Genomic DNA, 22,365 nt, shown 5'->3' on the forward strand with positions numbered 1-22,365 from the left:
GGGAGCTACAGGCTCAGACCTACCATCCCCCCCGAGTGGAAAGGTCACCCCACAGTCTAAGGGCTTTGGCTGAACCACGAGCTCAGGCTGGTTGTATAGAACCTTAAGTCTACTCCCTCTTTTTGCTTAAGCCTCTGTGTCTGCCAAACTCAGTTTCTTCAGCTATACAGTTGAACTCCTCCCGATTGGCTGAGCTTAGAGGGTTCTAGCAAAGTTCAGAGGAGATGGTGTAATGAGAAGCTCAACTGAACTGAAGGCCCTTGGAAATGAAACTGTTTTGTTTGGATTTTTTTTTTTTTTTTGGACACTGTTCTCTGGTGAGTGTAGTTTCAAAGTTGGTATCTCAAGTTCAATTTAATTGACATAATATTGTTGCATATTTTATGGGTACAGAGTGATAATTCAGTACATGTGTATGACGTATGGTGAAACTGTGAAGTTCGACCCTGTCAAAGCAGAGGGGAGAACAGGGGTGTGGAGGTGCTCTCTCTCTCACCAAGAATGCCTGAAAAGACAACAGAAAGGAAGAAGGGGTGGGGCGAAAAAGGATTTATTTTACTCATAGTTTGGTTCACCACAGTGGGAAGACACAGGAAACAAAGCAGTTTACATCACGGTGGTCAGTAAGGTGACCGGCCTCCTCCAGCAAGACTCTGCTTCCTAAGTTCCCATCCACTACTCAGGTGGCAACACCAGCAGGGACCAACCCTTCATAACACCAGGAGCCTTTCCCAAGAAGCTTTCAGGTCCAAACCATAACCACGATCACCAGCGAGGATGCACAGGAGAACTGGGAATAGAGAGAAGTTGGGAATGAGGGCTCCAAACCCAGTTACCTCAGAGAAGGAGGCACCATGAAGTGCCTGGGGCTCACAATCATGGCTGTGTTCCAAAGTGCCGGGAGAGAGTAATGCATGGGCTCTCCACACACAGGAGAAAGAGACATTTGAGGAACTGGAGACACTCTCTCTGCTGAGTTCTCTGAAAGTAAAAACGATTATTAGTGTCTAATGACAACAGCTGGAGAGTCGTGGGACAGGAACAAATAAAAATGGCTCCCTCTCCTACTACTCATGGGACCCACTGGTGCATTTCCTTCCAGATACAGGGATATACTATTCTGAAAATCCAGCACATTTTGAATGAAGTGCAAAATTCCTTTTCTTCTTCCCCACCCTCACCCTGACAGGGTGTTACTACACTGCTTTGCCTATCCTGGAACAGACCACACTGGCCTTAAATGCAGAGATCCTCCTGCCTCTGCCTCCTAACTGCTGATATTAAAGGTGTGCACCACCATGCCTGACCTACTCCTATTATTATTTTTAATTGTGTATTAATTGTGTATGTATTTATATGTAACAAAGTTAAAGAAGAGGCTATGAATTTGGATAAGGGAGTATATGGGAGCTGTTCAATGGAGGAAAGGGAAGGAGGGAAATGATATGATCTCAAAATTTAAAAATTATAATTAAAATATAGAAAATCGCAGCGAAATGATAGCAATGGAGCATTCATCTTAATTTTGTTGTTCTGTCATTCACGCAGGGAGTGGGCCAGATTCACTGTTAAACAAACATCTGTGGAATGGTAGGAATGGCTGCTTTGTTCACATCCTTTCTAGCGTGTGTGGAGTCTCACCAACTAGACTGCTGCCAGAGCCAGCTTCAGACCTCCCTGCGAGCTTAGCACAATGCTCATTAGAGAGGAAAGATGAGTGGTCCCATGTAACACCCATGCCAGCCCACCAGGGAGAGGCTAGGCTGATGAGTCCAGCCACTCATTGGTTCCTGTGTGCCAGATTTGCGGGAGCAAGAGGGTTTTCTGTGGGACTTCATTTAACCCCTCATGTTATCTCTTTTAAAGATTTATTTGTATTTTAAAGTGTGTGTGTGTGTGTGTGTGTGTGTGTGTGTGTGTGTTGTGGGGACTCAGGAATGCAGGTTCTGATCAGAACCCCTAGAGCTGGAGTTATAGGTGGTTGTGATCTGCTTGAGGTAGGTACTGGGAATCAAAGTCAGGTCCTCTGCAAGGGCAGTGCTGGCTGTTAAAGGAGCTGCCTCTCCAGTCCCTCATCATGCTATCTTGATGACAAGGATTCTTACCCCTGAAGAAAAACAAAGCCAGGGAGTTCAGGAAACAACCTGAGGGAGGGTGGAGGTGCAAGAAGGGAGCTGGGGTGCAGACAGGATCTGCTATCACACAAACTACAAACTGTAACAATTCTCTTTTGTATAAAAGGAGGCAGCTTTGCCTTCCAGGGATCAGCCTTCTTTCGGAGCCTTTCAGGGTTGAACCGAGGCCTTGTGGTCACTAGATCAAGGCTGATTGGAGACGCCAGCCTCCAAGTGCTACGGCAGAGGAGAGGTTTCTATTTCTAGTGCCCACGGCCATCTCCAGGGAAATGCCTCTCTGCTGCTTCAGAGTCACAATGCTCTTGCCTTCCTCCAGGCCCCATGACTCAGCACACAGCTCCAGAGGGCTACCTGTACTTCTAGCCCTGTTGGCTGGGTGACAATGGGAAGGAAGAACTGGAGCTCTCTTGGGCCAGCTCTCCACTGAAAACCCTGCCACACACTCTTTGCAGAGGTTGCTTTCTCCCCTTTCCTGGGCTCTCCCAGAGTCTGTGTGCTCCACACTTTGAAGGAGAGATCCAGGAAGCACATCCCCCTGTGCACCAGTGAGGGGGAGAAGGGCACTAGTGGGAACACAGATCACCTGCCTCTGTGGCTTGCACAGTTAGGGCTACTGGGCAAAACACAAAATACTCTGGTAAATCTGAATTTCGGGCAAATTGTTTTTGTTTTTGCTACAAATATGTCACAAATACTGCACTAACATTTAGTTCGGTGTCCTATAACTTTATTTGCAAATAACCCTTCAAGCATGCTGAGCGTGGGGCAAGGAAACCAATCAGTGTGCTTTTTCCTCCATCTAGACCCTATACATGTAGCATCTTTGCCACTAGATGCTCATGGTACCTGTGACAAACACACATTCTTGTGGTATGACAGAGGAATGGAGCACCTCAGCCAGGGAGTAGAGTACTTGGGCCTTCTGTCTGTTGCTTCATCGTTAGGATGCCCCAATATCTGCATGCTGCTTGGCTGCCTGGCACATGTCTAGAGCAAGCCTCCGTGACATTATCCACTCCTCCTGGATAAATAAGAAGCCTAACTTGTTAATGGGTCTGAGATGCACATTTTGCTGTAACCTGTTCCTTGAGGCTTGCTTGACATGAGAAAACCATGACGGCCAGTTGACCTAAGTACCAGGTATGTTCCCTCTTTGGATTTGAAGCGTCTCTGTCTACCAAAATATGAAATCTGTAAGTGGAGGGACTTGAGTCTGTTTTGTTCTCCAGATCTCAGAATAGTGCCTGGCTTTCAAAAAGTTGGAACACTGGATGAACTGAAACCAGTCTAATTAACAACATAAACAAAAACAATGTATGCCAGGCACAGTGGCTCACATCTGTGATCCCAGCATTTGAAAATTGGAGGCAGAAAGATCATGATCGTCAGACTCCTGTGTACATGGTGACTGCAAGCTGGCCTGTCTCATGAGGCCTTGTCTCAAACAAAAACAAACAACAAACAAAAACCCATAAATAAGTATGCATTCACAGTCTATTAGAAGGGAGCCTTTCTGGAGCTAATCAACTTTCCTTCCTTGCTGAGACATAGTCATGGCCCTGCTTTGTTTACAGCAATTTATACCAAAGCCAAACAGGATTTCCAATAACCACTGACAAGTCACAAGTTCTCAGTGACAAGAGCCCAAGGCTTACATGGCTTTGACCGCTCTCCCAAACTCTCCACAGATGAGAGGTTGTGCTTTTTCATCCTAATACTTGTTCGGTGGCTCTTGTGTTAGTCAGTGTTCTGTTGCTAAGATAAAATACCTGAGGCTGGATAACTTTTAAATAAAAAGAGGATGTCCATATACCAAGTGGTTTGAGAGGCTGAAAGCCCAAAGGCATGGGAGCTCTGGCGAGTACCCCTGGCTTCCTTCTTTACCTTGTGGTATAAGGTGACACAGTTGCAGAAATGCATATGAGGAAGAGCAAGACACAATGAAGCCAGAGAGGGACTCTTGTAAATCAGCTTGCTCACACAAGAACTACTTCAACCCCCTCCAGAATGTCCTGTCCCTAGTGACCTCCCACAGGGTCCCAACCCTCAGCTTATGAACCAAGTCCCCAAGACATGAAGTCCTGGAGGACAAACCACATCAAAACCCCAATGGATCATAAGGCATAACACTCAGCGAGTGTGTGGAGTCTATGGTGAGGGCGTCACCAACAATTTGAGGAGGGCTGCTGGAATGTCTTAGCACCCAGAAAACCCTAGGATTCATCTTGGACTCACCTGGTTGGCAGCTTTGGAGGACCTGGTATGCCAGTTCTGACAACTGTTTTCAGGCCCCACAGTCTAGCTGGCCCCTCATTTGGTTCTTCACTGACTTCTCGTTCTTTCATAATTCTCCCTGATAATTCTCTAAGCTGTCCCCTCTTCCCATCCCTATAATTTGCTCTACAGAGCTTGACATCTGCCCTAGTTTGCTTTCTGGTGCTGTGATAAAACACTGACTTGGAGGAAGGGAATTTATGTGACTTTTAGTTTACAGTCTGTCTCCAAGGCAGGACCTCAAGGCAGGAACCCAGAGGCAGATACTGAAGCAGAGACCATGGAGCAAGCCAACAAGCATGTCCACTTTTAGCTACCTTCCTCATATAGCCAAAGACTGCCTGCCTAGGGATGGCACTACCCACAGTGGGCTGGGCCTTCCTATGTCAATTAGCAGTTAAGAAAAGTGCCCACAGGCCAATCTGATGGAGGTAATTCCTCAGTTGATGCTCTATCTCCCTAGCTGTGTTAAACTGATAACTATGATGGTTTGAGTGAGAAAGGCCACAATGGGCTCATATATTTGAATGCTTAATTCCCAGTCAGTAGAACTCTTGGGAAGAATTAGGAGGTGTGGTTTTGTTGGAGGAGGTATGTCACTGGGGTGGGGTTTGAGACTTCAAAAGCCCCCACAATTTCTACTTAGTTATCTCTCTGCCTCTTGTTTATCAAGATGTAACTCTCAGCCACTGCTCCAACACCACACTTGATTGCTGCCATGCTCCCCGCCATGATGGTCATGGACTCTCTAACCCTCTGAAACTGTAAGCGCCCAATAAACTCTTTCTTCTATAAGTTGCCTTAGTCATGGAGTCTTTTCACAGCTCCAGAAAAGTAAGACAACTGAAGCTCACTAAGACACTGTCTCTCTCAGGATCATGTGGCTGGTTCTTGCCAGCTTTCCCACTTCTGGTTTCCTCTTCACACACTTACCTTCAACACTGTCCCAGAGTGATCATTAACCAAATGATGTCTTCATCCTTGTTCCAAATCTCTCATGAGATGAAATTTAGGAAGCCCAAAGTTTGACCTAAACTTGGTCTTTCTTCATAGGAGAGGGAGGAGAAGAGGTATACTCTTGTGGCCATTTCTAGCTTTGAATACCCGTTTCTACTGTGGAAAACTGATGAGCAGCAATGTTCAGCAAGAGAACTGTCTCAAGGGGAGAAAGTAGGGAGTGATGGTGCAGGACAGCCAGTATCTTCACACCTCCACTCACACAAAGGTACAGAAGTCATTCGATTTGCTGTTCTGAAGGCCAGAATGTCTCAGTGTGGTGATGCCATGTACATGACTTGTGCTGAGGCTCCCAAGCTGATTGATAATGTAGCCGAAAGCAACACGGAGAGCAAACCCATGCATAAGAGGAACAAACAAACAACAACAACAAAAACATGTGAGGGAAAGATACAATTCCTAATACGCCGCTCCATGGAGAACTAAACCAGTTCACAGCTGGAAACTGTGACTCATGTAATCCCAGCACTTGGGAGGCGGAGGCAGGAGGTTTTCCCAGGCTACATAATAAGATCCTGTGTCAAGAACAAACAAACAAACAGAAAGAGTCAAAGGAAAGCAAGCACAGGAACCGAGAACAACATTGGTTCTGTAGAAACATACTGTGACCTAAACCACTCCAGTAGGTTCTGACCCCTACAGTGTCACAACGGGAACTAAGATTCCTAAACATGAACTTTTGAAAGACACAGTCGAACCACAGCAGATCTTCTCCCCCCTTGCTACCACAGGAAAAACATATGCACAAAGATCGTGTTTGTGAGCATCAAAATACTACATTTTCCTGGGAGGAGAAACTTGTGTGTTAGGGAGGCCTGATCTCCAGGGGTTCTCACTGGCATCACTGTCCTTGGTTATGAGGCATTATGTGAGACTCCTATACATGTTGTAAACAGGCCATCATCTACTTTGAACACTTAGCATATTCATCACTTCAAACATTTATCATTTGTGATGCGAGCATTCAAAATCCTCACCCTCCACTAGCTATTTTGAAATACACAGTATGTCACTGCTAAGTATAGACATACGCTTTTAAGGCAGTATGAAGTGCGTGATTCTTTTTCTTCACTAAAATGACAAGAGGAGGAACAAGGAAATGGAAGGCCCTAGTTTCCTGACATCACCAGGGATCAACTCCCAGGAAGCGGCTGATACTTCTCAGGCTCCTAGGGTAAGACAAAGGTAGTCTGGCATGCCAGCTGCAGTTGGGCACTCTGCTTCTGGAGAGTGGCTTATCCGGCCTGCTCTCATCTCACTGGCCTTACCCTCCTCCCACCATGGTGCCCAAGCCTCTTACCTGCTCTTGCTTTTTAAAAACTGTCTAAGGCTTCATTGCTGGCTGAGGTGTCTCTTTAATTGCCTACAGGTTAGCCTCTGTTTTACTACAGAAAGGCAGACCAAGAGGAGTCCCCTTGATGCACAGTAAGCGCTTGATAAATATTTGTCAAATAAATAAAGAGCCATGCATTTCATCACACGACTTCTCTTGAAAAAGAGGTCAAGACCACTCAGAAGGACACCCCAGGTCATTCCTTGGCCCTGCCTTCTACCTGGCACCCCAGTCAGTGCTTCTGCTCATGGCTCCCTCCACTGAGTCTGACCTTGAGCCCTCTTACATACATTCTGAGGACAAACTCTATGCCAGAAACTCTTGAGGCAGTGTAGCCAACTCCCCGCCCCCTTCCATGAAGATAATTCTAAGATCCTGCTGGATGAACCTGCAGGCAGCACCAATGCCACCCCTGACAGATCTGCAATGAACTTTAATTAGAGATTAAGGACAACCAGTAACAAAGCAGAATCACCATAACAATGTGCTGTCACACAGGCTATTTAAAACTTAGCACTTGTTTGTGTCTGAGATTTTCCGTTGAATACTTTCAGAACAGAAAATGGAAGCAGGGACTAGGTTCTGGTGTACAGCAGATGACCTAATAAGACAAATGAGACTCTCTGCGGCGCCAGGCAGAACACAGGGCCCTGGGCGAGCTGTTACAGTGTGCTCAGGCTAAGTGAGAGGGGGTGGGGTGGTTCTTAGAGCATCTCATCTCTGTCTCTAGGTAGCAAACTCCTACTTATCCTTTAAAGCCTAGTTGTAGTGTCTCCTCCTCCAGGAAGCAACTCTAAGTCCCTGGACTGGGGCTAGTATCTGGACTGAGGCTAGTTTCCCAGCATGCCCATGGCCTCCTGCCCATTTTACTGTCCTCTTCCTCCTGCGTGTCTCCCCAGCCAGCCTGATCCCTGGATTCCAAGGTTCAGTATGAGGCAAGACTTGTTTTATTGGTTCGGCTGCTGACCTGCCCCTTTGTTAAGCTGTTCCCCCTCTTCCAACCTTAGGTAGCCCTCTCTTCCCTGCACATTCAAGTCCTGGAGCATTTCTCCATCTTCTTCTGAATTAACCCTTCTGCTTCCAAGGAAAGCCTTGGACCAAGAAGTAGTAATTTCCCCTGACTAGCCAGAAAGGCTCACAGAGATGGCTTTTCTATTTCTCTTCTCCTTTAAGCTCCTCCTTTCCTCCCACCCCCATGTTGTGTTGTTGCTAAGTCATACTCTCTTCCCACTCTGCCACGCTGTTCCCTCCACCAGAGAAGATGTTCCCACCGTCTCGTCCTATAGAAACCCACACTCTTTGGGGCCCAGTTCCCATGTTTCATCCTTAATATCACCCTCACCCTCAGGCCTTGTTCAGCACCTCAATGGAAAGTAGAGATCTCTCACTGTGCTCCCTATTTCTCTGGCTGTGCAAGGCCCCATGCATTCTGGGGGTGTACCTGGAATCCACTTGATTGCAGAGCTCTCATCACCGCCTGGACAGGGCCGTGCTCAGTCTCGAAATATCCTTCCAGCACTGGGCCTGGGGCGCACCACACTGGGAGCCACACAAGAGACTGTTGAGTCTGCGAGGGACCCAGGTGAGGGCTGAGGGGAACTCTTCCTGGGCTCAGCCCCGTGGATTCCCCTGGGGCATCACTGCCCTGCTCCTGTCCATCCATCTAGTTGAGACTAACCAAGATAAAGGACAGGGCCAGTGGCCCAAGGCAACCTGATCAGGTGGTTGTCCTGCCCAAGAGAGGCCCAGCCACGGCTGCTGGCCAAGCCTGAGTAGTGGGAGTGCAGCCGCTGTGTTGAGTGACAGCAAGGAGCGAGGACAAGGAAAGACAAGGATGGAGAAAGACAGTAAACCAAAGGAGAGTCAGACATAAAATATCCCCATGAAGCCCAGGCTGTGTGTGACATGTGAGGAGCAAGTTTAGTTGGTGGCAACTCTCAGAGAAGCCTGAAGAGAGAGCCAAAAGTTCTGAGCAGCACCTCAGCTCTGTGACTTACTGACCAAGCTGGAGTCCCTGTCTCCATGACCCTCAGCCTCTTCTTCAGTGGTGGTGATTAGCAACTTGCAAGGCCATTGTGAAGGCTATAAATCACAAGCACATGGCAGTTAGTCCACCAGCATCTCCGTTCTGTGCTGTTGGCAGTCATGATCTGGTACAATAGGGCCAGGCAGGTGACAGCCAGGCAGTAGTAAGCCTCAAACAAAGGGAAAATGTAGAAGAAGGGACAATGGCAGCATAGGCAAAAATCTTATGTTTCAAAATGACAGAAACTCAACCTGAAATGTTGTTTAAGCAGAGAAATCATCATCCCCGCAGCTGGGAAGGTCAGAGGCTCATGGCCTTGTCACCCTGCCCGCCCATGGGGTAGTCCCATCCTCAGATAGGCACTACACACATGTATCCTGGCCCCAGCCACCCAGGCCTAGTAGGTTTCTTGTAGGAATGCAAAAAGTATCCTTCCTGACAGCCTGGAAGGCTATTTCCAGAATGTTCCTGTTCTAGAGGCCATCAAAAACTGACTGGCCAAGCCTGGGCCATGTGACCATCTAATCCTGGCTCAGAGGGAAGGAAAGACACACCCTCCTCCTCCTCCTCCTCCTCCTCCTCCCCCCCCCTCCTCCTCCTCCTCCTCCTCAGCACAAATGAGCGGGAGTGGGGAAGGGATGCTCTAGGGAAAACGGGTGTGCCACTCAAATCAACTGTGGAGTGCTGGAAATAAGAACCCCAAGCATGCCCTGCAAATGATGGAGTGGCTGCCCCAGCTCTGCTGCTGAAGGCTGGGACATCAGGGCAGTCAGCACCAAGCAGCACCAAGCAGCCATTCTGAGCTGCAGCCTCAGTTGGGGCTCCTTATGCCACATGGATGTGACTCAGCAGTGATGTTTGGTTTTGTAACAAGCTTCCCTCTGCTTCCCACTGCCCTGTGTCCCTGGGGCTGGCCAGCTTCTGCTTAGAAATACCACTTGCCCTGGTCTCCACCAGGCCCTGGAGAGGCTCTCTAGCCTCTCTGCAGCCCTTCCTTTTCCTAGTCCTCCTCTGCCCAGGGACGAGTGGTGACTGTTGAGAAAATGTCAAAGGCCACCTTGTGCTTACGATGGGAGTTTCAGCCAGCAGTGTTGCTGTCTCCCCACTTCCCTCCCCCACTCAGGCAGGGGAAAGACCAGGACAGCTTGGCAAAGACCCCAGCCCGGCTCCTGAGGCTGAATCCAGGATGTCAGCAGAATCCTCTCTGACCATGTTCAACATGTCTCAACACCCACAGGGGTCTTACTGGGGTATGGAAGGACCTAGGGTGGTCACAATTGAAGACTATGCCTTGGAGGAGACTCTGCTCTCAGCAGGCCTTTTCCTGGATTCATCTGAGCTCTGATGGTCTGAACCATACACTTGCTCAGCAATGGGAAGAAAGTTCAGCCCAACGCAATCTGTGCTGAGAGTTAGTACAGAGGTCAGCCCAGAGCTGACAAAATCCTTTTGCAGGAGAAAGCTAGAGACATCTTCGAGATGAACATGAGACCAGAGAGCCACGACTGAGTGGCCTTAATGGGAAGAAGGGCTGAGAGAAAAAGGAAAAGGGTGGTGTTTGCAAGTAGCAGCTGTTCAAAAGATAGAGAGGTTGTTCAAAAGGCAGAGACTGGTGTGAGGAGAGGAAGCTGAAGAAACAGATAAGACCACTGTTCACAAGTTCCAAACAGGACTATGTTGCAGTCTGAGAGAGTCGTCTGCATCAGCTCTTTTTCTCTAAAATGGAGTGTATCGAATGAGGCCCCCCTTCCCTCAGAAATGGCCTCCAGGAGGACTCTGGCCTCCTGGGAGAAGTGAAGAGAGCCTGACTTTCTAGGAAAGAATCATAACTTGAATGTACTTCTGTGACTGTTAAGCCAAGGTCTTGTCTGAGAAGCTAAGATGGTGGTAGATGCTTGGACTATAGCAGTAGTCGGTGGACAGACACATACGCTGCACACCCAAGCTATGCACGGCAAAGTGGCTGGGGGAGTGTTCAGCAAGGGATGCTGCAGGTACCAGAGATCCCTGCCATGCCCACCCCAAGTTCAAAACGTCATTCTTTTCCTCCTTCATTTGACACTTCAAACTTATCATCAGGAGAAAGAGAAAGCCACTTGTTCACAGATTCCTCGCTTGGTGACCTTTGTTGGAGTTTTCATTGTCAGCTTCAAAAGTGGTATGGCCTGAGGATGAAGAGATGGCTCAGTGGTTAAGAGCACTTGTTACTCTTGCAGAGGACCTGCAGTCAGTTCCCAGCACCCAGATGGAGACTCACAACCATCTGTAACTCACTTCCAGGGTATCTGACACCTTATTCTGGGCTCCATGGGTAACAGGAATACACATACACTAGTTGTAGACACACTAAAAATATATCTTTTTATAAAGGTCATGTGCCTCACGTCTAGGGTGAGCACAGCTCTGCTATGAGATGGCATGCTTAGCCCAAATGATGCTCTGCCAGACCTACAAGGTCCCCCTCTCCATTGCCTCTGCTGGGGCCATGTGTGTCTCCCAGGAAGCAGACAGTGGTAGCATGAGCCACGGTGCCAATGGCAGTAAATGTAGACTAGAAGATGTCATTCTTCCTAGCTCCTCCACAGATCCTCTCGAGGACCCAGAGGCTGGGTGGGGCTGCTTAGCTCTCTGGGTGCCAAGCCAGTAGAGGACAGCTACTTCTGTATTCCCCAGAACCTATACTGGGGCACGGGGAAAGAGCTAGACACCAAACCCTCATTACAGCTCTGTGTACATTCTAGAGAGCAATTGCCCTCAGTCAGAGCCTGCACCTAGGGCATCCCCTGGCCATGTGGCTCCCACTGGGGGAGCCTAGGAGGAAGGCTTAGCATCATAGCTAAGGATAAGCTATGGAGCCCCAGGGCTCCCAGAGCTCCCTGGAGGAAAGTGTGTGCCACACATTGGGTACATCCCTTCATCCTTAAGACTCTTTACATCTGACATTGGATGGGTTTGATCTGGGACTTCTGGGATGCAGGGCCCAGGGACAGAGCCCCACTGACCTTGGCCAGAAGGTACTGAATGGGATGTCAGGAGAAAGTGAGCAGGTTCTTGGCTTCACTATTTCAGGTGCAATCTGAAGTAAGTGTCCAAGCCTCTTTGGGCTTCACATCTGGATACTACTTTGAAACTTGGGCTCAAACTGCTAAGTCTGGTCATGGCCAGTGGGTATCAGCCACTAGTCTTGGTTTCTAGGCCACCCCATCATAGCGATTCTCAGAACTAGACAATATGTCTGTGACTGAGAAGGGAACATTCTCACCCACCTTAGATTTCTTCCATCTGTGACCTGTGATCATAAAAGCAAGCAAACCCTGACTAGGCCTGCCTAGCAAGACAGGCCTAATCTGTCAGGCAGGCTAGCCCTGTATACAGCCAGATTCCTCATTGAGATCCTAAGAGAAAATAAGGAAATTATGAAGTTGTGAAGGCAGAGGGCTCCTGACTAAGTTGCATAGGGAAAGGGTGATGGGGAACTATGAGTCTTGCAGGGCTCAGAGACAGCCCTGGAGAGGACAGACAGTCCTGAGGAGGGGAGGGAAACAGAGGAAGTCCCTTCTATAAAGTGCTCTTTGCTTCGCATAGAACTTGTGAAGCCCATCCTCTTATACACTGACAGGAATGTCCACATCACTTATCATGGAACACAAGGTAAACACCACACAAACAGTTGCAGGAGATTGTTTAAGGAAAGAGACAGAGAAAAAGACTGTCTGTGCTAAATGAAGATTCAAGTCTGGGTTTCCACAGCATTTCGGTCTGTGGTTGGTTGAATCCACAGTGGAACGAAGGCCAACCATATACACATATGTTATATAAAGCACAAACAGGCTCACCCTCCAACACAAGTCATGCAGGGCTTGCTTTTGTCTGCTGATTGAGTCACAACACACAGGCCAGGGCTGGAATCCCCAAGTCAGGGCTGCGCCTTACCCAGCAGCCACTCTGCCTGGCTTGGCAGCAGCGCTTCCTGCTGCCAGCCCTCCAGCTCTCAGTGCTGACCAAGAGAACTGCTTTGCCATCTGGTTTGACCTGATTTCCCTCTTCTTTTTCTTCCCCACACTGCAGGCTTGGGAGTCCGGGCGGGTGGTGCAAACGCAGCTAAGCTGGCAGAGCAGGAGGGAGGCAGACTTTGCTCTTTTTAGAGGCCAGTGGGCAGTCCTCTGGCGTCAGGCCACTGGGGCCTTTGTGAAGGCATTTGGCCTGATCAGGGGGAGCAGCTACGCAGGTGGAGCATGGAGGGCAGCGTTGCTTCAGGTTGCTCCTGTCAGTGAGCACTTGGAGCCACCTGGTTAGCTTTGCGTGGGGACCTACGTGGGTCTTCCCACCCAGATGAATCCTATCTGCCACATCAAAAGTTCAGCAAAGAGACCCGTTTACATATTCACTCTCTCACTTAGACTTAAAAGTTGCTGGCACCATAGCAGAGTCTTAGATTCTTACTGGCAAAGGTATTGAACAGCACTTCATATAGGAAGAGTCTTTGGGTGATATGTTCACACTGCAGGAAAATGGGGTAGATGGGGAAATGTGAGAGAAGGTGAGCGCTGCGTGGGGCTGAGTAGAGGGAGCTCTGTCGGGGAAGAGCATTCAGGCAGGGGCTGTTTCGCTGAGCAAAGGCTGGGCAGCCATACAAAGCGGGCATGTTGGGAGCCCAGAGCCGACTGGATTGATGTCCCCTGCACAACAGAGGAGGAAGGGGCTGTCAAGAAAGGAGTCTCTCCATCTGCCAAGTGGCCTAAAGCCAGTCACCTGCCTCTCTGACCCTCAGATTGCCATCTTGTAAACCACATTCCAGAATCCTCCTCTGACCTGTCCTATAGGGAACTCTGAGAGGTCAAAGGACCACAGAGGCTTTGCTCTGCAGATAGAGTCTACATGTTTGCTTCTGCTCAGGGCCTCTTCTACACGTTCCACAGTCTCATTTGGCCTCAGCCTTTGGTGGCCTAAAAAGATTCAGACCATGGGAGGCAGGAGGGGCATTGGTGGTGTGTGGGGGGGGTCTCTGGTGAAAGGCCTCCGTCAGGAGAACTGCAGGCACAGAGGTAAGGAGGGGGAATTCCTGTGGCCAGCAGACCGGCTGGGCTGGAAAGAGTGGGTGCAGCCTGCTTGCACAGGTGGCTGGGCTGTGTGGGAAAGGCCAGGAGGCCAGCGCTTCCTGCAGCCTGGGATTCCAGAGTATTTACAGGGTGAAGTATGTCATAGGCCTGGAGGAAAGGCCTGGGAGGTAGGCAGGCTAGTGTGTCAAGGGTATCCTTTCCCACCCAGTAGGCCTCCTGTCCCTTTGGGTAGCACATAGGGGTAGGGAGAAAGCAAGCACACTTCTAACTCACTGATGATCTACGTCAGACATTATGTTTCTTTAAATGTGTAAAGATGCCTCTGCAGTTTCTGAGACCTAGAATTCTCTTTCTGTTTATTCCAGACCCTGGATTGAGCACAGGCCTCCTACTCTCTTGGCTGTCACCTCTGCTCTCTCAACAGCGCCATGGTGGTTTGTGTAGTCCTATTGTTTCCTAAGAGCCTTCCTCTAGCCCACCTAATTCTGGGAGATGGTGGATCCTGGAGGAACACATTCCACAGCCAATGAGACGGATCCTTTGGAGAATTTAAGCCAGGACACCAGAACAATGAGACAGCATTAGCCCCTGTTGACAGGCTGTCACAAGCACTCACTCCTGCTGACCACTTACTTTCCTGGCTGTTTCGATCCAGCCTCACTTACGTCATTCTGAGCTGTCAGGTCTGGCCAGTGCTCTAATGTAGATGAAGAAACAGCAGTTAGGAGATCCACGTCAGATCGTCTCATGCAGCTGGTATGCCACAACTCAGTTCTTCAAGAAAACAAAACAAAACAAAGCAAAACAAGAACAAAAATTAGGATACTTTATTACCTATGTGGTATGTCCATATTTACACAAGATGACTGCAAGTCCCCGTAAAGAGAGTGCACTGTGAATTGCTGGTGGAAATGCTATGCTCCACAGACTAGGAAAGGTTTCCTAGAGCTGATACACAGATGAATGTAAGATGCAAATAAAGCTAACATGGGTTTAGGCTCCGGCCAGGCTTCCATCTGTCATCTGTGTCAGCTTGAAGTCTGCAGTCTGGGTCTCTTGGTGATATGGACCTACTCACTGGGGAAGGAGGGTTCTGGATCAGGACGGTCCCCTGGTCAGGGCAGTGACTGTTTTAGCGATGGGATGGGTCTCATCTTTTGTCCTTCGCTTTGCTTCCTCCAGGGAGGCAGCAGAGGGCTGAGAGAGTTCTGAGCCGTACAACACTCAGCTCCAGGTTGTCTCCTTACTGGAAGGGGCCAGGGGGTCTGTAGGGTGGTGCAGTCCGCAGAGAGAACCGGGAAATAGTTTGGAGCCACAGAGTGAGGAGAGCTGCCTTTGTCTTCTCTGAAGCCTGTCACCTTCCTGTCACCTGAGGTGCTTTGCAACCTTGGGGCTGTTCCACTGTCACGTGACTTTTCCTCACTTTTAAGCTGTTGTAGCAAGCGCTACATAAAGCCACAAACCTACTCTACAAACTCAACTGTCTCAGAGATGTCACGTTTACTTCATTTCCTGGAGTTCAAAATAAATGTGACCCTGAGTGACAGTCCTGCTGAGGGCCAGGCATGCCCTTCCAAGGGGGAGAGGCAGGGAGGGCCTTCTTTAGGACAATAAACTGCCTGGCATCTACCCCTGAGATGCATCTGCACTCCACTGCTCCCCTCAGCTGAGTGCCGCTGAGCACCTGGTCCCTCCTACAGGGCCCCTTAGCCGGTCATTGGCACCTGTACAGCTAAGCTGGATTGAGGCTGAGTTAGATGCAGCACTTGGCCACTTCTGCTGCATTCTGCCAGGCCCCCTCCCCACCCTCTTCCCAGTCCTAGGGAAATCCCCCTCTGTTGCATAAGAAAGCATATGGCTTTCTCTCTCTTTCCTGGAGGCAGCCTGTACTAAGAACCTTCTAGAAGGCTAAAACATTGTTAAAACTGAAGGAAAGACAGCACAGGAAGCACACAGAATGGAGGAAGGCCTTGCAGGTCTTTCTGAAACTTGTAGGCATGTACTCCTGATAACGACACCATCCACCACCTCTCCCCTGAGAGACCCTGCAGCATCATGGGCAATCCCACTGGTTCCCACCATCACCACCACCCCAGATATGGATGTGGTCAGTGTGAAGCTCCACACTGCTACAAATGAAGCTTCTTTGAACACCATTTCAGAATGACTTGCACGGGCTCAGGTCTGACCATCTTGCTTTCCTGTTTAAAACATAAGCTCCTCCACGCAGCTTCTCAGATCCTGTGACTGGCTCCCTGCTTGTCTTCTTAACTTTGGCCCTCAAACTTCCTCTTTTCAATGCCAGTTTGTGCTTCCAGAACTTACATCACCCTTTCTCTTCTCCAGGGATTTTGGTCCATTGTGACTGTGCCTTGCTCAGCCTCCTGGCAGCCTCCTCGGGCCTTCTACAGTGTTAGAGCGGAGTTGAATGCCCCTGGGCTGAGACCCAAAAGAGTTCTGCTATGTGCCTGACATGTGGCCTATTATTCTCGGAGCCTCTGGCTTCTCATCTGTAAGCTGAGCGTCACAAAACCAGTGTTATCGTGGGACCACAGTGAAGAGCCCATGAGAAAACAGGTATACAATACTGAGAAGAAGTGGAAATGGTGTCCTGAAGGCTCAGTAAGCAGAACCGCCTTTGTCATTCTCCCACCCACCTTCTCCGCTTGTACATCCCTCAGCTGAGTAAGCAGGGCATAGATTAGATTCTCCATGGGGACTTTGTGTGGTAACCTATACAGGAGGTGGCCACATTTGCAGGCATTTCCTACCTGCCAAGTACCATGTGGAATGTTAAAGGCATTCATTTGCAAAATCCCCAAATCCACTGATGGGAAGTTTGTGTTTTATTTATCTGACCGTGTCCAACTTATCAATGTTAAAATGGCACCAACTCTGGCTTTGACTCTGAATCTTTGTTCCCTTTGTCCTAGGCTAGTGATAAGCACTGGATTCTTTCTGGGGTTGAGGGGTAGCAGCCAGCTGCCACTTGGAGTCGGTTCTGAGTCCTGGAGTCCAACAATGTAGTGCCCTCGGCCACCGAGTGTGGTGGTTAGTGCCTTCCACTCCTGCACGCTACAACAACGGCGTGCCTTCCTCAGACTGGCCTGCCAGCACATTTGTGAGACGTGCTCTTGCTCGTTAGTCGATACGGCAGAACCTACCCACCACAGGCAGTACCACCTAGGCAGGTGGTTCTGGGCTGTGTAAGGAAGCTGCGCCTGTGTCACAAGGATCGGAGCCAGTAAGAATCACCCTTCCCTACTTTCTGCTTCGAGTTCCTGCCTTAAATTCCTGCTCTGCCTCTGTTCATGATGTGCTGTGACCTGGAAAGGGAATCCAAATAAACCCTTTCCTCCAAGTTGATTTTGAACAGATGGTTTAATCACAGCAGGAAAAAAACAAACAAAGAAAAAAAAAAACAAAAAACAAACTAGAACACACACACACACACACACACACACACAGAATATCTAGGAGACTGGTTGGGAAGGCAGTGTGGGGCACAACCAGCAAAAGAGTGACTTGTCCCCACCACAGATAGCAACACAGGGCAAACCTCAGTGTCCTGGGCTCTGCTGCTGACCTCCTGCACCGGTCAGCAGCACGGCCCCAGGAGCACATGCTTCCTCTCCTGAAGAAGCTTGTCTTCACAGCGGTCCCAGCAGCAAAGAGCACAGGTTCATTCTCTCTGGGCTGAGACCTACCCCTGATCTCAGGCACCCTGACCGTCACATGACCGCAAGCTGCATGCAGGCTATTGGGGAATCCTTTCTGACCTCCCTTCCATCTGACCTCATTCTCTGGCTCCTGCTGCTTTGTGATGCTCATGTGGAGCACGTGTTGGTATGTAAACTTTGTAGTAAACTTGATAAAGAAAACTAAAGTGATGCCTGGGAAGGAGGCCTGTAAGTATTCTAAGGTTTAAGACATATCTTCAGTTCACAGGTGGTGACGGCTAGGCCTGCTGGCCTGTGCATACCGGCATTCATGAAAAATATTTACTGAGCAGCTACATGAACTGTACTCTGCGCTGTCACAGTGTTGTGAGAACAATCAGATACGTGGGCATGGCTCCTGTACTCAACCAGACTGCAGGGCAGGGACTGGAGAGATGATGGTGTAGTAGATAAGCGCCCTCCTGCTCTTACACAGGACCACTTCCAGCACCCTCACGGTGGCTCACAACTGCCTGTAACTCCTGTCCTTGGGGACCCTGTAAGCTCTTCTGGCCTCAGACGGTACTGCATACATGTGAGACACATATACTCACAGGTTCACACTCATACACATAAATAATAGTGAGTTAAAAAATCTAGCCAGGTGTGGTGGCTCATGCCTTTAATCCCAGTATGTGGGAGGCAGAGGTAGGTGGGTCTCTGGGTTCCAGTTTATCTTGGTTTACAGATTGAGTTCCAGGACAGTGGGAACTATACAGAAAAACCTTGTCTCAAAACAAACAAATAGAAAATAATGAATGAATGAATGAATGAATGAATAAATAAATAAATAAATAAATGTCATCTTAAGAAATGTTTAAGACTACAGAATATAGGCAGAAAGTCAATTGAAAGCAATAAAAAGCAAAATAAGTTCAGGTGGCTAAAGTGACAGAGCACAAAGTGTGTGACAACAAAGTCTTTAAAAGAGGGTGCACAAATGGATAGTTCCACACAGATGTTCACAGCATCATTATTTCCAAGAGCTCAAAGCAAGAAGTACCCAGTGTCCATAAAGAGTGAGCAAACTGAATGTGAAATGACTGCTACATACGATAAGATGTTATTCAGGAAGGTATTTGGGCCCCGGCTACCTGAGCCTTAAGATCAGCCAAATACAAATGTGTACAGACAAATAACAGATGGGTATGGTGGTGTGTACTTGTAATCCAAGCACTTGGGAGGCTGGGGCAGGAGAATGGTGAGTTCAAGGGTACCTTGGTCTACACAGCAAGTTCCACACCAGCGTGGGCTGTGCAACAGGCCCTCCCCTTAAAAATAAACAGAGACAAAAGTGTGCTGTTCTACCTAAATGAAGTCTCTAAAATAGCCAGATTCATAGAGACAGAAAACAGAATGGCAACTGCTGCCGAGTTAGGGAGCGAAAGCAAGGAGGAGCTTGAAGGCGGCAGGCGGAAGTTCTGCAAGACGGGGCACGGCATGGGTATGCACCAGCGCACTGAACTGCACTTTGAGACAGCCATCACGGCAGACTACGCAACGCACGAGGCTATTTTTACCCTCCTTTATATAAAAAGGAGAGAACAAGAGAAGAGGGGGTGGAAAGAGAGACAGAGAGAGAAGAAATGATGGAGAGAGGGAAGGAAGACCCAGACTTCCAGGGAGAGAAGCCAGGCTGTATCCTGGATTCCCACGTGAATGTGAGTGAGTCTTCCTGTCTCTTGGGATGGCTGTTGAATGCCATGTGAGGTGCTCATGAGAACCCCGGACATGCACATGGTACACACAGGACGGAGGTGAAACCTTTGCTGTTGTCATCTCTAGCACTAACCAGACGACTGTTGGCACACCCGTATCAAGCAGGGGTTTAGAGAGCCGGCGGCTCCTACTCCCAAAGGAAGGCCCTGCGCTTGATCTTGTCCTCTGTGGGCCATGTCCTTCCCCAGCCCTGAAGTGACCTTCTGAGCACAGCTCAGCTGTCACAAGTGATCATTCTTCTGCAAAACATTGCCTTCGTCTCTCCCCAGTGACACCACTTACTTGATTCTCTTTTCATACCCCAAGTATCAACCTCTCGGCATCTTCTGCAGGCCTTCCCTTGCCTGCTCGACTTCCTGCAGCACCCGCAGCGGTATCATCTCTCTTTTGTATTTCTACTCATTCTTGAGCCCTCAGCCAGACTTCTGGCATCTCCTACCACAAATGCATCCAGAACTGTCCTGTCTATACCCTGGACTCAGTGTCTTCCTCCTACTCAGCCCTGTCACAGAGATGTCGAACTCAACATTTTAATGGATGAGCCTAACATATACAAAATAAATAGGCTGTTCCCAGCAACTGAGATTCCCACTGGTCAAACAAGAACCTTTGTACCATTTTTAGCATCTATTATTCTCACATTCCACATTAAACACACCAGCAAGTCCCACCTGGCCAGCCTTTATACCACACCTAGAATCTATTTATCCAGTCTTACTACTGCCATGTTGTTTCAAGCCCTGATAGCCAACCTGTGCTATAATTGGTACCTAATGATTATTTACCCCGCTTTTGACTTAAACCCACTTCTAGACAATTTATTATGCCTCAAATAACAACCAATGTGATCCTTTGAGAATGTAAGAGCACATCTCTTCTCTGACCCGAGCTGACACAGCCTCTCCTTGCGTTTAGGGTAAGGGCAAAATCTGTACAATGTCTACCACAGCTATACTACCCAGAGGACCAGAGAAGCCTGGAGGACTGAGAGAGGAGAAGAAGGGCCCCTCTCTTCTTCCCCTAAGCCTGTACCCACGTGGTAGGCAGGATCATACAGGCCTTCCCTTTCATTGCACATTCCCGATACTCAGAATGGAAATTGTAATTATGGAAATGAGAGTCTTCTTGAGGTTGTAAGTGAAGATGATTCGTTGGTCTACAAGATGAATAACTAAAAAAGTTATAGCTAACCTTGTACTCCCCTCAAGGGTTTTGCCCAACCGGGTAAGGGGAAAGTAGTCAAGTTAGCATTTTGCAAGGATATGGTGGTTCCCCCCTTCCCCAAGCTGTTTTTAAAGTTCCCTCTTGCTCAGAACCCGAGGAATTCTGCCTTTCTGCAAAGAGTTCTTCCTACGCACAAAGGCAGCCCAGCAACCAAGCCAGCAGCAAGATTTCTCCCCAGCCCACACCGCACCCACCCACCCACACACGCTGTTGCTCTTCGGTCTGGAGTGATTCAGGGTGCGATTCTGTCACTTAGGCACAAGTGCACTCACAGGTGATGATTTTTTGCTATAAATTGAAAGAGGGCCCCAGCAACCACTTACTACAAAAACATTATTAGTTTCCTTTTAGATTCAAGAATGTCATGAAAATATAGCAGGCCCAGAGCTCCACACAGCAAAGACTTATCTTTAATGTTCCATATCTTTGGCCTAAACACTGAGGTACAACCCCAGGCCACATATCAGACTGAAGCACTAAAATGGACAGCCAGCCTTCTGCTATTCCTGAACGGGTTGGCTGGCTGTTTCCTTGGGAGTTTTTTTTTTGTTCCCAGAATCCTCTGTTTCCGGGGTTCAGCATCTGTTTCCTCATTGTTGTGGTGGTGCTGGTGGAAGCTGTGATTATCTACTGACTTAGGTTGAAGTTTCTAAGTGAGAGCTGAGAGGCTGTCTACAGCCTCTTGAGTGGGCTTGTTGGCTGCCCAGTCTCACTACTGGGTTAAACCACGGCGAGCTAGGTTTGTTCTTGTTAGTTTCCTTACCAAGGAGTTCTTCAGGCTCCTCACTACCTCAGATGACATATTCGCTCTGTATTCCTGTGAAAGGCAGCTTTGTACTTTATAGCCCCTACCCAGCATGGCGCCTAGTGCCACTAATTCACCTTCCCCGAGGAAAAGCACTCACGATCTTATTGTGATAGAGGAGGGACACACGCTTGGATTCACCGGCAAAGTGAAGAAGTGATGCTGGTGCTGTTGGTATTGATGATGGAGGTACAGATGTGGTGGTGGTGACAGCGGCAGTTGCAGATTTGGTGTCAGCGATGGTGGTAAGTTGGCAGCGATGGTGGTGGAGGCAGAGCGGTGGGACCTGCAGCCATTAGGGCTGAAGTGGCAGCAGTAGCGGTGGCCAGCGGTGCTCATGGCTACAGTGGCGACTGTGATGGTCCCGTGGGTGCTGCCGCGGCACCTTCCCCCTCCCTACTGCCTCCTGCTCCTCACCCACCACAGAACCACTGGCTGCTCCTAACTCCTGCCATATTCTGGGCAACCCTGGCTCTTCTCTTAGAGATTAGGTTAATGCTTCCTCAAGTTGGCAAACGCATTCCTAGTCTGCCTCCCTTTTTATAGACGTTACCTGACATATCTGGATGTTCTCTGTCTTTGCAAATGTAGCTCCCTTTTTATCCCATGATCATGTCTGTGGGGTTTGGGGAAGAAGCTGCTTTTTAAATAGAAGTTCCTTCCCCACTGCCTTTGAAACAAGGCTTTGTTTCTTACATCTTCCTTTCAGATTTCCTCTTTTCATTTTATTTTCTGTATAAAGAGTAGCATCCATCTCATGTGTCCTGGGTCAGCTTGGATCCAGGTTCTCCATTTCTCAGGATCTGAGGGCCTGGGGTTCTTCAAGTTTTGAGAAGTTTTTTTTCAGAGAAGACTTTTAAAAAAAAAAATATGCTAAAGCAAAGTTTAGGAAAATTGAAATCAATTTTAAACATTTACATTTACCAAATTCTTGTTTTCAATACAGAAAACAAAATACAAAGCAATATAATTGTGTACTGTTCACAAGATAATTACAGGATTTATTAAACATATTAATTCATAATACATAGGCAGAGTGGTACAGTAATGAGA

The 22,365-nt window shown here is 48.5% G+C and overlaps 1 protein-coding gene across 1 annotated transcript in view; it reads right to left on the reverse strand.

Moving 5' to 3' along the window:
- The window catches only part of LOC110556689 (uncharacterized), a 31,359-nt gene extending 9,517 nt beyond the window's left edge, over positions 1-21,842 (reverse strand). Inside the window, exons 1-3 of the mRNA XM_060363892.1 lie at positions 21,413-21,842; positions 14,479-14,619; positions 837-981 (exon numbers count right to left, since the gene is read on the reverse strand). Coding sequence (XP_060219875.1) covers positions 837-981; positions 14,479-14,619; positions 21,413-21,651 — 525 coding nt within the window. The 5' untranslated portion in view covers positions 21,652-21,842. The remainder of the gene's footprint in view (positions 1-836; positions 982-14,478; positions 14,620-21,412) is intronic.
- Between the last annotated feature and the right edge of the window lie 523 nt (positions 21,843-22,365).

This window comes from Meriones unguiculatus, chromosome 11, assembly GCF_030254825.1.
Source record: "Meriones unguiculatus strain TT.TT164.6M chromosome 11, Bangor_MerUng_6.1, whole genome shotgun sequence".
NCBI classification, from domain to species: Eukaryota; Metazoa; Chordata; class Mammalia; order Rodentia; family Muridae; genus Meriones; species Meriones unguiculatus.